Below are 12,493 nucleotides of genomic sequence, written 5' to 3'. Positions count from 1 at the left end.
TGTATGTAGAGTATTGTCTCGAAAATCCGAGGTAGTTGGGACTCACACCATCTTGGATTACAGAAAACTCAGATTAACTGGAAACTTCTTTGTGATTAAAATTTTATTCTATTTTGAGGACGTAAGTTCATGTACCTTTTACTCCATTGGGCAAAGAAGAGGAAATACTGTCTTCACTCAAATTTCAACAAAAATTTCCATTTAATAAGGCCTCAAGTAAATTTTAACCAATTTTTTTTCATGATGTTTGAATGTATTTGTTGATGTTAATTAGTAGTCAACCTAAAAATTAAATTTGGAACTGTCCAAAGAATTCTGAATCCATTTTGACGAGTTTTGTTGTAACGCCTGTATGGGTATGTTGCACGACACAACGGTTAGCCATACAAAGTAAAAGTTTTGCACATATTACTTGTCTTGTATGGCAACAAGTTGTGCCCCTCTCCTGTTTTTACTGCAATCGCATGTCCCAAAAGGGCTTGTTACTTATTCTTTGTGGCAAAACAATACTAATTTCAAGTCTTTTAACATATCAAGTAATTATATCTAAAATGATAGCTGTTGATACCGATTTCTCAATATATTTTTATTACCTTATTGTGGTAGTTAAAGGAAAATTTACAACAGCAAGCTATTTTGATTTTCAAATTTTAATGCAAGTTTTTTTCTAGATATTAAAGAATGTACCTTAAAATGTTAAATAGAACACCTTGAATTAAGTGGAGTACGGGACTTTTGAGACTCGAATTTTCGTGATTACTCTACACGTATTTCTCTTCAGATTGAGCATTTTTATATAATTTGACAAATAAAAAATATTATTTTACTATAACATACGAACCAAAAAAAAAAAAAAAAAATCTGCAAATATGTGATACATAGTAACACCTTCTCATTTGAGGAAGGAAATTGGAGATAATACCGTTCATGCAGGAAAATGGTGAATGCTTGTTTGAAAGTCTAAAGTAATCACCATTTTCTGCATGCACATCTTATTCGTTTTTCTAACATTCTTAAAGAAGCAATGAATTGAGGTTCTGCCATTCATTACTTAAATTGATTTTTAAAGTCTTTAATTTTACTTTGTTTGTTTAATTCCTTTAAAACACTTGCATACTAGATCATTTTTAGCATTAAATAAAAACACTAATTTTCAACTTTTACTACTTTATGAAAATATTCATTTTTTAACTCTTTTTTCTTCAGACTTCACAAACCTTAATACATTTTATGTTTCTTTTTTACAAAGACTGTCAAAAATTTAACTTTTATGCTTTTATTTAATTAAAACCATAATGAACTTTTAGAACATTCATATATATCAGTGTATAATGGAGAAATTCAAACTGCACGTCAAGTTAAAATTTCCTACATAAAAAGACAAATATTTTGTACCTGAGCTAAGACTGATAGTGTTCTTGAAAACACTTGTAGTGGCCAGGTTTCTTGATTCCAGGGACTAACACCCAATTGAGCCAACAGCACATTCTGTAAGTTAAAGGAGGAAATTATAATACCAAACATGAACAGAAAAAAAACTTGATTGCTGCTCCTTACAACTAACAGACAGAAAGAAATAACAAGTAATAACTCAAAAATTAGTTCCCCCCCCCCCCCCCAAGAAAAACCTCTTGAACTGACCTGTAAATTGTCAGATAACATATTTGTTGCCAAAATGTTGTGAATAAATTTAGCTAATGACTGAGAAAATTCATCATACAACTGTCCCAGGACAGGCCCAAAGTAGATGCAGATTGAACCTACAAAGAAATCAAAACATCATAATTTAGAAAGATTACAAATTAAAATAGAGTACATTTCAAAACAGGTTCAAGTAAGACTTTTTCTTTAATGAAATCAGTTTATTCACTACTCATTTTCAGACTGAAAAATAGCAAAATACAATTTTTATTTGGGTGATTTTAGTTACTGACACAATGTAGTAAAATATATAATTAGGGCATAAAAATTTTCCTTCAAATGGTCAATTATATTTCAAGACTAAGACTTGAAAACTGAAACAACTGCAGTTAAATTGGAATGCTGGGCTGCTTGAATATAACATTAACTTCTGCATATAGGTATCTGACAAGAAATTTTCTTAGGTTCATGATTTTATTCAAGGAAATTATATTTTTTAGCATGAAAAAGACATTTTTTTTAAAAGAAAAGAAAGAAAAAAAAAATACCATTGTCAGTTCTTGAGGTTTCTCGATCTAAATCTTTGATTATCCCTGCCAGAACAATCATTTGGGATTCTCCCAAATTATATCTAAAAAAAAAAAAAAAAAAATGATGATGACTAAATTTAATAAATTTTCATTAAATAATAATTACTTAAAAATACACTTGAAAGCAAAATACTTACTTTAAAAATGTTTTGATACATTGATTGTCAAAATTTACTAAGAAGTTATTCATAAAAGTGAAGATTTTTGATGCCAGACTGATATACTAAAAGAAAGGAATAACAAACATAATTAAAAGTAACTTCAAATGAAAAAATACACTTACAATAACTAGGTGATTTTCTAAAATCCTGACATTTTTCAACCACAAATTCTTTAAAAACAAAAATGAGTAAAAAATCTAAAAACAGTTTATACAAACTCTTTGATAGGAATTACAGCAAAAAATAGAGGGAACTCACTTTAATTATACTACCCCACCCCCCACCCCAAAGAAGGAGTTAAAATTTCACACACCAGGAGAGTGATAAGCAGCCCCAGGAGTGTGACAAAATGAGTTTCATCACATTATGTAGCAAATGAACTATTATTTTTATGCAATTATCAGGGATAGAAGTGACATTTGCCAACAAAAATATAGGAAAATATAGGAATTTTCTGAAAAAAATATAGGAATTCGATGGAAAATATAGGAATTTTCTGCAAACAATATAGGAATTTTTCGAAATAATATAGGAATATTTTGAAAAAAAAAAGGATATACAGGAATTTCGATAACAAAGCTCGCCAGTATGACATTTTTTTTCAAAATGCAATACTACTATTCGATTAAAAACATGTAATTACACTACCTGACATAAGTGCAATACATACGCATAAATAAGTCTAAAAATACACACAAAATCAATTTTACAAACAGTAAAAGAGCGTAAAACTGTAATTTGTACTAAACATATTAAGGCATACTTCTTTAAAAATAAAAAAAATAGACGAAACTTTTTGTAGATGAACACAAATCTTTCTTAAAATAGTTGTGTCACTAATCTAATTTTTAATGAAAGATTTTGCATGATCCGATACTGCGATGGGCAAGCTGTGCAGTAGAATGGAATTCGTGAAGTTCTGTTCTAATTTATGTTATCACTTGACAATGCAGTAAAAGCCAAACTTAAAGTTTTATAAGTTGTTGAAACATGTGCTATGCTGAAATCAAAGTCACATGTCACAGTAATATCAGGGGTCAATCCAGGTTTCATTTTTTAAGTCCCTGTTATGCGGAAAAGCAAAATATTTTTTGTGAATTTTCTTTATTTTTGTGAAAAAGAAATTATTGTGAATTTCCTTTTCTTTTCTAGAAAAAAGTGTTCAGGTAAAAATTTAAATGTATGCAAATTAAAAATTTAAATGTATACTGAGTTTTTTTTTTCAGAAAAATCTCTGATATGATACTTTTTGACCATTTTCCCCCCTGAAAATCCTGACTTTTCAGTACAAAATTCGATCATAGTTGAAATCCACGATTTCCCATGACTTTGAAGGACACCCAGTAAAATATAATTTGATTTAGAAATATTTGGTCATTAAAGCAAAATAATCCAGACCTAACAAACTTGGTGGCCACCACTGTCCCAAAGTTTTAAAGTACAAAAAGTGAGGGGGGGGGGGGGGGTTAGTTTTTACTACTTTCATAAAAAAATTAATAAATAGAACCTTGCACTTGTTTACAAAAACATGCATTTTGGAAAATTTAAGTTAAAATAGGTTTTTAAATTACTTCAAAATAAATAAATGAGAAGTCGTTAGGAAACTGCATTTTAGTAATCAAAACCGTTTCTTTAAGTTCATACCAAAGCCTCCAAATCAATGAGGATCGAATGCAATTGTGCAGATAAAATTTCACTTTTCTAGAAACTAATGCAGGGCTCCCAACACATTTTAGTTTTAGAAAAGGGTAAAAGAGGACTAAAGAGGACCAGTTAGGATTAAAAAGAGGATCTTGAGAGGACCATTCATTTAAACACAAGGAAGCATCAAAAGGCAAATTAGCTGCCTGCTGCTAAATCCCTGAAAATAATTTGTTAATTAACCATAATACTGATTTTTAATGATACAATTCCTTTATCACCTTCTGCACAACTGATCTTTTTATCCATTGAATAATATTATTTACACAAACATTTGGATGGGAGGGGGGGGGGGGAGGCACTTAGCGCAGCACTTAAGGCAGCCTCCATAGAACTAAATGGGCGTAATGATACATTTTGAATCGAACCAGGGATGCTGGTAGTCTCACTGAAGGATAGATGAAGCTGTGCTTCATCTTTCTATAGTTTAAAATTATTTTTGTGTTTTTCTGTATTGTAATGCTTCTTTAATAGCATTTATATCCCTTCTCCACCGATATGAATCCATCACACACCAAACAGATCTACTGTATTGAAAGTTTCCCTAAAAATGTCTGAAATTCTCAATCACAAAGAGAAGCAGATCACATGAGGCATAGTTTTGCAATTTTCATATTCAAAGTATATTTTCAAGAATCATAAAGCTTACATTAAAAAAAATAATCCATGATTGCAGGGCCATGAGTGCTTTGAACTTTTATGGGGGGGGGGGAACAAATTCCCCCCTTTAGCAGGCATCATGCCGCCTGCCTTGTCTATTGGTCAGAGAAGTCTGACTGCGATAGGAAGGTCCGGGTTCGAATCCCGGCTCGGGCATGAACGTACTTTCTCTCTCCTGTCCTTGTCCCCTATAAACGGGTCCTTATGGCATGTGTGTACTGTAGAAGTCGGACTTCACACCAAATTACTCTACAGTTGGAAAAGTGAAGCAGTGCACCTCAAATTGCCAGCCTACTTGGCACACGACAACAACAGCAGCAGGCATCATGACAATGAAATGATGTACAAATTCAACTTCATATAATTACATAATTCAACTTTGTTTCATATACAGACGCTACTTTAAAATGTTATGTGCTCAATTGTTTAAATTTAATACCCCTCCCCCTCCCACACAAAAAAACAGTAATAACCGAAAATAAGCTAATGATAATCAAAATTATGTTTGGAAAACTAAATAAGCTTGAATTAAACAACACAAAAAATATTAATTTTTTAGTTATTTAAGTAAAAATTTAATCGAGTTAATCTGACGTAGCATGTCAAAATAACTTCTAATTGCCATAAATATAAAAATATTTATAAGATGCAAAACGATTGAAAGCTCAGAGAAGCAAATTTTCACGAACCAAGTTCAAAGTTGGCATGCTTCCCATAAAATAAATTTATTTATTTTCTACTAAATTAAACCTAAAACATGCTAATCTAAGTTGGAATATGGGAAAATAACATTCGATTGGGCAAAATATTTTAATATTTACATGATTCAAAAAGATTGAAATTTCAAACATTAAAAGCAATTTTCCGCGAGGTCCGAGTAAGTTCAATGTTACCATGGTTTCCAAAATAATTCCTACGTTAATTATTGAAATTAAATGAAAAATAAGCTAATCTAAAGTAGTATATGTCAAAATAACTTCCAATTGTCAAAAACATCTAAATGTTTACAAGATGCAAAAGGATTGAAATTATTTTCCGCGAAGTCCGAATAAGCTCAATGTTGTTATTGTTTTCAAAATATTTCCTTCGTTAATTATTGAAATTAAACGAAAAATAAACTAAACTAAGGTAGCATATGTCAAAATAACTTCCAATTGTGGAAAACATCAAAATATTTACAAGATGCAAAAGGATTGAAATTTCCAACGCGAGAAGCATTTTTCCGCGAAATCCGAGTATGATGCCAATGTTGCCATGGCTTCCAAAATAATTCCTTCATTAATTATTGAAATTAAACGAAAAATAAGCTAATCTATAAAAACATATGTCAAAATAACTTCCAATTGTCAAAACATCAAAATGTTCACAAGATGCAAAAGGATTGAAATTTCAAACGCGAGATGCAATTTTCCGCGAAGTCCGAATAAGCTCAATGTTATTGTTATGGTTTCCAAAATATTTCCTTGGTTAACTATTGAAATTAAACGAAAAATAAGCCAATCTATAGAAACATACGTCAAAATAACTTCAAATTTCCAAAAACATCAAAATGTTCACAAGATGCAAAAGGATTGAAATTTCAAACGCGAGATGCAATTTTCTGCGAAGTCCGAATAAGCTCAATGTTATTGTTTCCAAAATATTTCCTTCGTTAATTATTAAAATCAAACGAAAAATAAGCTAAACTAAAGTAGCATATACTAAAATAACTTCTAATTGTGGAAAACATCAACATATTTACAAGATGCAAAAGGATGGAAATTTCAAAAGCGAGAAGCATTTTTCCGCGTCCGAGCCGAGTAAGTTCAATGTTGCCATGGTTTCCAAAATAATTCCTTCATTAATTATTGAAATTAAACGAAAAATAAGCTAAGCTAAGGTAAGCACATGTCAAAATCACTTTGGATTGTAAAAAGAATCAAAATATTAACAAGATGCAAAAGGATTGAAACCTCAAACACGAAAGCAATTTTTCGCGATAAATCATATCGAATATATATGTTCAGAAAATTGCACTAATGAAATATTTTTAAAAGAATTACAAGCACAATCCAAACAATAAATAAATTCAAGCAATAAAGAAACTTTTTATACTTTTTCAAGGTTTTCAAACACTAGAAAATGTGTGTGTGTGAGACCTCCCCCCCCCCCAAGAACTTTTCAAGGTTTTTCATGGGCGTACGAACTTTGTTTAACACGCGCTGCGGCGGCGTGCTTGGGAGAACAGTAACTTTTAACGAAATGAAAAACTTTTAAAATCTGATATTTAAGTAAAAACAATATAAAAGCGAACTAATCAGATCATAATGTTAAAATTCTGAAGCGGACTTTACCATAAAACACGGACTTTGGCGGGAAAAGCGAACCATTTGGGAGCCCTGCACAGTAGGAAAGATAAAATGGCGGCTGCACGTGGATCGCGGAAAAGGCGGTAGCCAAAAGTCGAGGGGAAAAGCAAAAAAAAAAAAAAAGGAATCGGAAACTGAAAAATATAGGAAAATATAGGAATTATAGGAACTTTTTCAGAAATATAGGAAAATATAGGAATATAGGAACGCTGCGATGCCTGAATTATTACTAAACAAGCTAATAAGAATGTAATGTGTTAAATTCATTTAAAAGTAATTAAAACTAAGTGTCTTCTACATTTTTGCATTGGTTTAAATAATTATAAGAAAATTATGAAACATTTTTGGAATTGTTATTTTTTTAGTAATGGTGGTTTCAGTTAAATTGTTTCTGATTTTCTGAGCTTTTCTGCATTTAAAAGGACACTTATAAAAATTTTCCAAAAGTTTGTCCCCCCCCCCCAAAAAAAAAGACACAGTAAAAGGAAATAGTTTTTTAACACACTTAAACGAAAGTTTTTTAACACACTTAAAGGAAACAGTTTTTCAACACATGTAAAGGAAACTTGGCTTTTCAACACAAAGGAAATTATCTGCCTTGGAATTTATTTATTAAAAGAAGATATAAGACAGAAGCAGGAACAAACCTAACCTTGCAGCATATATGGATGATTCTCTACACCTTCAAAACAGGGGGTCAAATTTTCATACAGCAAGAGACTGACAAGCAGCACCAGGAGAGTTACAAAATGAATTTCTTCATGGGTTATTTAAAATGTAACTATAGTAATAAATAAATAGCTGAAGCCTAAATCAAAAAGTATGGTTATCAAATGACAAAGCAAAATTTATGTAAAACCTCCCTTAATGGACACCACCCAATTTCTTCGAGTACAAGTCCCATATAGGTTTTTCCAATCTGAATAGCTTACACTCCGAGTAACGGACATTCATTTCAACGGAAAAAAAAATCAATTGCAACCTTAAACTTTCTTTAAGTTAGCCATGACCAGTATGATAAAATTTACAGAAAGAAAGTTACCTGTGAATCATTTTATGGTTCAGGAAATACAAACTTAAAACAAAAAGGGAATCAGCAACATTAATAACTATATTTTACTTTTAATTTAAAGCAACTGCAAAATTTATAGCAACTTCACTTACCTACTCAAGCAACATTTAGATAAATAAATGTCTATCTAATAAATCTCTTTTAGAACACTTTGTCTGAATAAAAAAATAAATAAATAAATAAATAAAATAAAATAAATAAATAAAATAAAATAAATAAATAAAATAAAATAAATAAATAAAATAAAAAAGTAAATAAATAGAATTATTCCACTGATACATTTTTTATTTATCGTTTTGCCAAATTTAACTTTCTTTTTTTTCAATCAATCTTACTTTCAACTAATGTAATGGCAATAATGCTAGGAGAGTGATTGTGTTAGGATAAGAGTTTGACTTTTTTTTAGGACAAGAGTCTGACATTTTGTTTAGGACAGGAGTATGACAAGTTCCATACAATTTGCCTGTTACGTAGGCCCAGGATTACAAGGCAAATAATGTTATTTTTCTATTCTAACCTCTTAGTTCAACCACACGCTATGAGTCAAGTTAAAATTTTTCGTTCATTTAAAACAGAAATACTGTCCAGGAGAATGACATTGAAAATGTTTCATACCCTATTCTTAAACTTCAAAATTTTACCGAGAACAGCAGACAAATCATATTAACAAAATACTCAAGGAATCCAACAAAATGGTGATAATAAACAGTTTTATAGAATAGCGGATTAAAAATTCCTTTTTTTATCTATAATAATTAAACTCATTCCTAGGACAGGAAAATGACATGAAAACCTGGGGACAAAGTTTAAAACGATGTACCTTGATGATTTAAATTATTAAATTTATATAAAGAATGTTATTTTATACCTTTAAGTATGCTTAATTTTGTACTAAAAATTAAATTTGTGGAATGTAAATAAAATTAATATAAAATTTTAAAATAATTTAAGTCCTTTTGAAGAATGCATAATGAATGAACATGGGAACATGCCAAAAGTGTGACTTTCTGGTTATTCAAAAATTTTTGAAGAAAAAAACTAAATGAGTTATTGTTTTAATAAGAGTAGAACAACATCAGATAAGTTAATCCTAACTATTAAAAAATAATAACACTTTCTGGGTTAAACAATTTTTGTGTTAGGCTACGAGGACATAATATTGTTAGGATTTTGGAGAATCACGCATATATGTTTTGATTAGGCTGTTTGTAACCGTAACAACACTGCCAAGTTAGATTTGCCCCAACTATAGAATTTTACCAAACGTTAATTTATCCTCAGAACTAAACTTCACTAACCCCATTTGGTTCACCCTTGTCAGGTACAAGTGACCCACTCTCGGAAGTCACCCGTTGCTGTTGCTGAGCTTTGCTATTGGTGTTATCAGCATCATTGTTGGTAGCTGCTGGAGGTGATGTAGCATCTGGCGGCTCAGGTGGATCCAGAGTTTCTTCAAACCATTGTCCCAAAATGGGTTCGCTATCATCATCTGTACATATGAATTAAAAAAGAAGTCACGATACAAAACAGGGTATAAAAGTAGATTTACATTTATTCCGCTGTTTCATAAATTTAATTAATTTCAAATAGTTACTTTCATAATTGAGTTTTAACTATAAAAGCTTTAACTGAGCAACTAAGATAGCTTGTTGATTTCGCTTGTAAATGCAGGTTAATCTATTACCTTTGATTGGTGGATACAAGTCACGTGATTATTTTTAATTTCATTGAATAACTTCTTTAAAAATAATCACATGACCTTAATTTGTATCAGGGTTGGAAAGATTTTGGACACTATGGTAAAAACCCTGGTTTTTAACTACCCTGTGCAAAAGCTCTTGTGTCCAAAACTGTCCGAAAGTGTCCCAAACTAGATTTTTAGAAAAATTGCATTTTGTTAGAAAACATCAAAAACAAAATAATTTGTGTCTAAGTAATGTTTTATATTGAACATTTATTCAATGTGAACATTCAACTAATTTATGCAGCTGATTTTAATCTAGTTACAGAGAAGTTGAATTCTTAATAAAATTTCAATTTGTATGCATGAGTTTATTTATTTAATAATAATAATTATTATTTTGATAATAGTAACCAAATTTCACCATGTTTATGCATTTGTGCAAATGAACCTGGTTGGGAAGGTTTTTACTGCCCTGTTCAAAACCTTTGTGTCCAAAATTGTCCTAAATTATTTTTTGAGAAACTATATTTTGTGAGAAAATATCAAAAACAGAACAAATGTGTCAAAATTATATATTTTTTGACTATTTAATATATTTATGCAATATGAACATTCAAGTATAAACATATACATATCATAGTTATACAGCTGATTTTCATCTAGTTAATAGACAATAAATCCTTCATTAAAAATTTCAATTTGTATCCAGGACTTTTTTTTTTAACCCATAAACCAAATTTTTCGATATTTATGCATGTGTGCAAAAGAAAGTGTTCAAAATATGGTGCAATAATTGACTTAAATGCAATAAATTGCAAATTTAAAAGTTACAGAATGTATTACATTAAAAATAATGAACTGAAAAAAGAATAGCACAAGTTTTAAAGTGTAAGTGTTTAATCATCAATGTCTTGTTCTATGATTTAAAAAATAATTTTTGTTAAATCATGTAAAACTTATTTGCACAAACCATTAAAAAAATTAAGCCTTTTTTTTTTTTGCACCTGAATATTGCACATTAATAAAATTCCTTTAAATGGAACTGAAATTAGTTGTCCTTGGTAGTGTTGTGAATTGCCTTCATAACTCTACCAACTGTTACATAAGGAAGTTTTTATGTAATAGAGTTATCGGCCATTTTTTTAAAGATATTTTTTAAATGAACATTTTGGAAAAAATTATCAAATATTCATTAACTAAACCTTATTAATATCTTTATTTATGCATTACAAATATTGCATTAAATACAAATTGATTAGATCAAACCCTTTTAGCTTTAGCATACTTTTGTTTTAAGACAGTTTGGACGGTAAAAACTACCTGTCCTAAACCAGTTTTGGGACAGTCCAAAACCCAAGCCTAATTTGTATGTTGAAATTCATTGAGAATTTAGTCCAATTTTTGATGCAAAAAGCTTAAAATTATGTCAAGAACTTTGAAGCGCTCAGAAAAATTAACCAACTTAGAAACCTTGGAATGGAAACTATGCCATATCTTATTCATATTTTATAGTGTAGACTGGGGCTGGTTTTCCTGTTTTTTTCTTTCGTGATACAAGAAAAAAAAAGAGAATTAAGCATTTACCGAAATTTTTCGAGCATAAATTCACATCACTATCAGCATGCATCAAGGATCAAGTTTTTTAGTTTAAACTTTGAAAACATTAATTACAAGTATTAATTAAAAAGCATCTTAAAAGCAACTAAGGTTTTTTTTTTTTTTCAATGCTTTACAATGTACTGTAAAATAATTTTCCTATCTATACCAAGCATTATTTAAAACCTAAAAATGATTAATTGCATTTTTCTCCAACCCAAAAGCAGTTTATTAAATACTAAACAACTTTATATGCAAGTTTTAAATTGATACAAAATTGAAAATGTAAAACTTAATGTATTCCCAGGGGAAAAAAACTGCTAAAATATTCAAAATTCCAGAAAATGTTATTGTTTGTTTAATATTACTAACAAAAAAAAAAATTCCACAAACCTGTTTCTACACTGCTGTCTTCTGAAGAACTAAAATCATCTTCATAATAGGTATTTGAATCAGATGAACTAAAATTATCCCCATCTTGCGTGTTCTTTTGAATTCTTTTCAGCATGCAAGCCTGAGAGAACAGTTGCATTAATCAATTTCGAAATATGCAATCACATTAGAGAACAGCAAAATGCTTTCATTTATTAAAAAAAAATCTTGAATTTAGTGAGTGGATAATAATGAAAAAAAAAAAAGAAAAAGAAAAAGGAAAAAAAAAAAAAAAAAAAAAAAAAAAAAAGGGAAAATTGAAAAAAAAAAAAAAAGTGTGTTTGAAGAAAGTGAGGGGGCCCTTCCCCCTCTGGTCCCTCCTACGAGCTGCCACTGCCCATTGTATTCATCTTTTGCACGCTTTGGGTTCAATTTTTATTCTAAACCAACTGCTGTACTTAGAGTATCAACGAAGGTTATAGCAGAGGAAACATCAAGTGACTGGTTTTAGAGTTAAAAATTTTAATTTTTATATAGTCGCCAGTAGCCGGTATAGAATTTTGGTTACAACGGGCAGTGGCGGCTCGTAGGAGGGACCAGAGGGGGCCGGGCCCCCTCACTTTTTTTTAAAATTATCCTTTTTTTTTTCTTTTGTACGTACATGCTTG

At 30.1% G+C, this 12,493-nt stretch overlaps 1 protein-coding gene across 1 annotated transcript in view; it reads right to left on the bottom strand.

Annotated features, from left to right (window-relative positions):
- Positions 1–12,493, bottom strand: part of LOC129230100 (E3 ubiquitin-protein ligase UBR4-like) — a 163,168-nt gene that overhangs the window by 116,633 nt on the left and 34,042 nt on the right. Inside the window, exons 11-16 of the mRNA XM_054864498.1 lie at positions 11,847–11,967; positions 9,472–9,662; positions 2,369–2,454; positions 2,190–2,272; positions 1,642–1,760; positions 1,396–1,488 (exon numbers count right to left, since the gene is read on the bottom strand). Of these exons, the coding sequence (XP_054720473.1) occupies positions 1,396–1,488; positions 1,642–1,760; positions 2,190–2,272; positions 2,369–2,454; positions 9,472–9,662; positions 11,847–11,967 (693 nt within the window). The remainder of the gene's footprint in view (positions 1–1,395; positions 1,489–1,641; positions 1,761–2,189; positions 2,273–2,368; positions 2,455–9,471; positions 9,663–11,846; positions 11,968–12,493) is intronic.

Source organism: Uloborus diversus, chromosome 9 (genome assembly GCF_026930045.1).
Source record: "Uloborus diversus isolate 005 chromosome 9, Udiv.v.3.1, whole genome shotgun sequence".
Taxonomy (NCBI): domain Eukaryota; kingdom Metazoa; phylum Arthropoda; class Arachnida; order Araneae; family Uloboridae; genus Uloborus; species Uloborus diversus.
The sequence above is the reverse complement of the archived record's forward strand: the minus strand, read 5'-3'. Positions and strand labels throughout refer to the sequence as shown.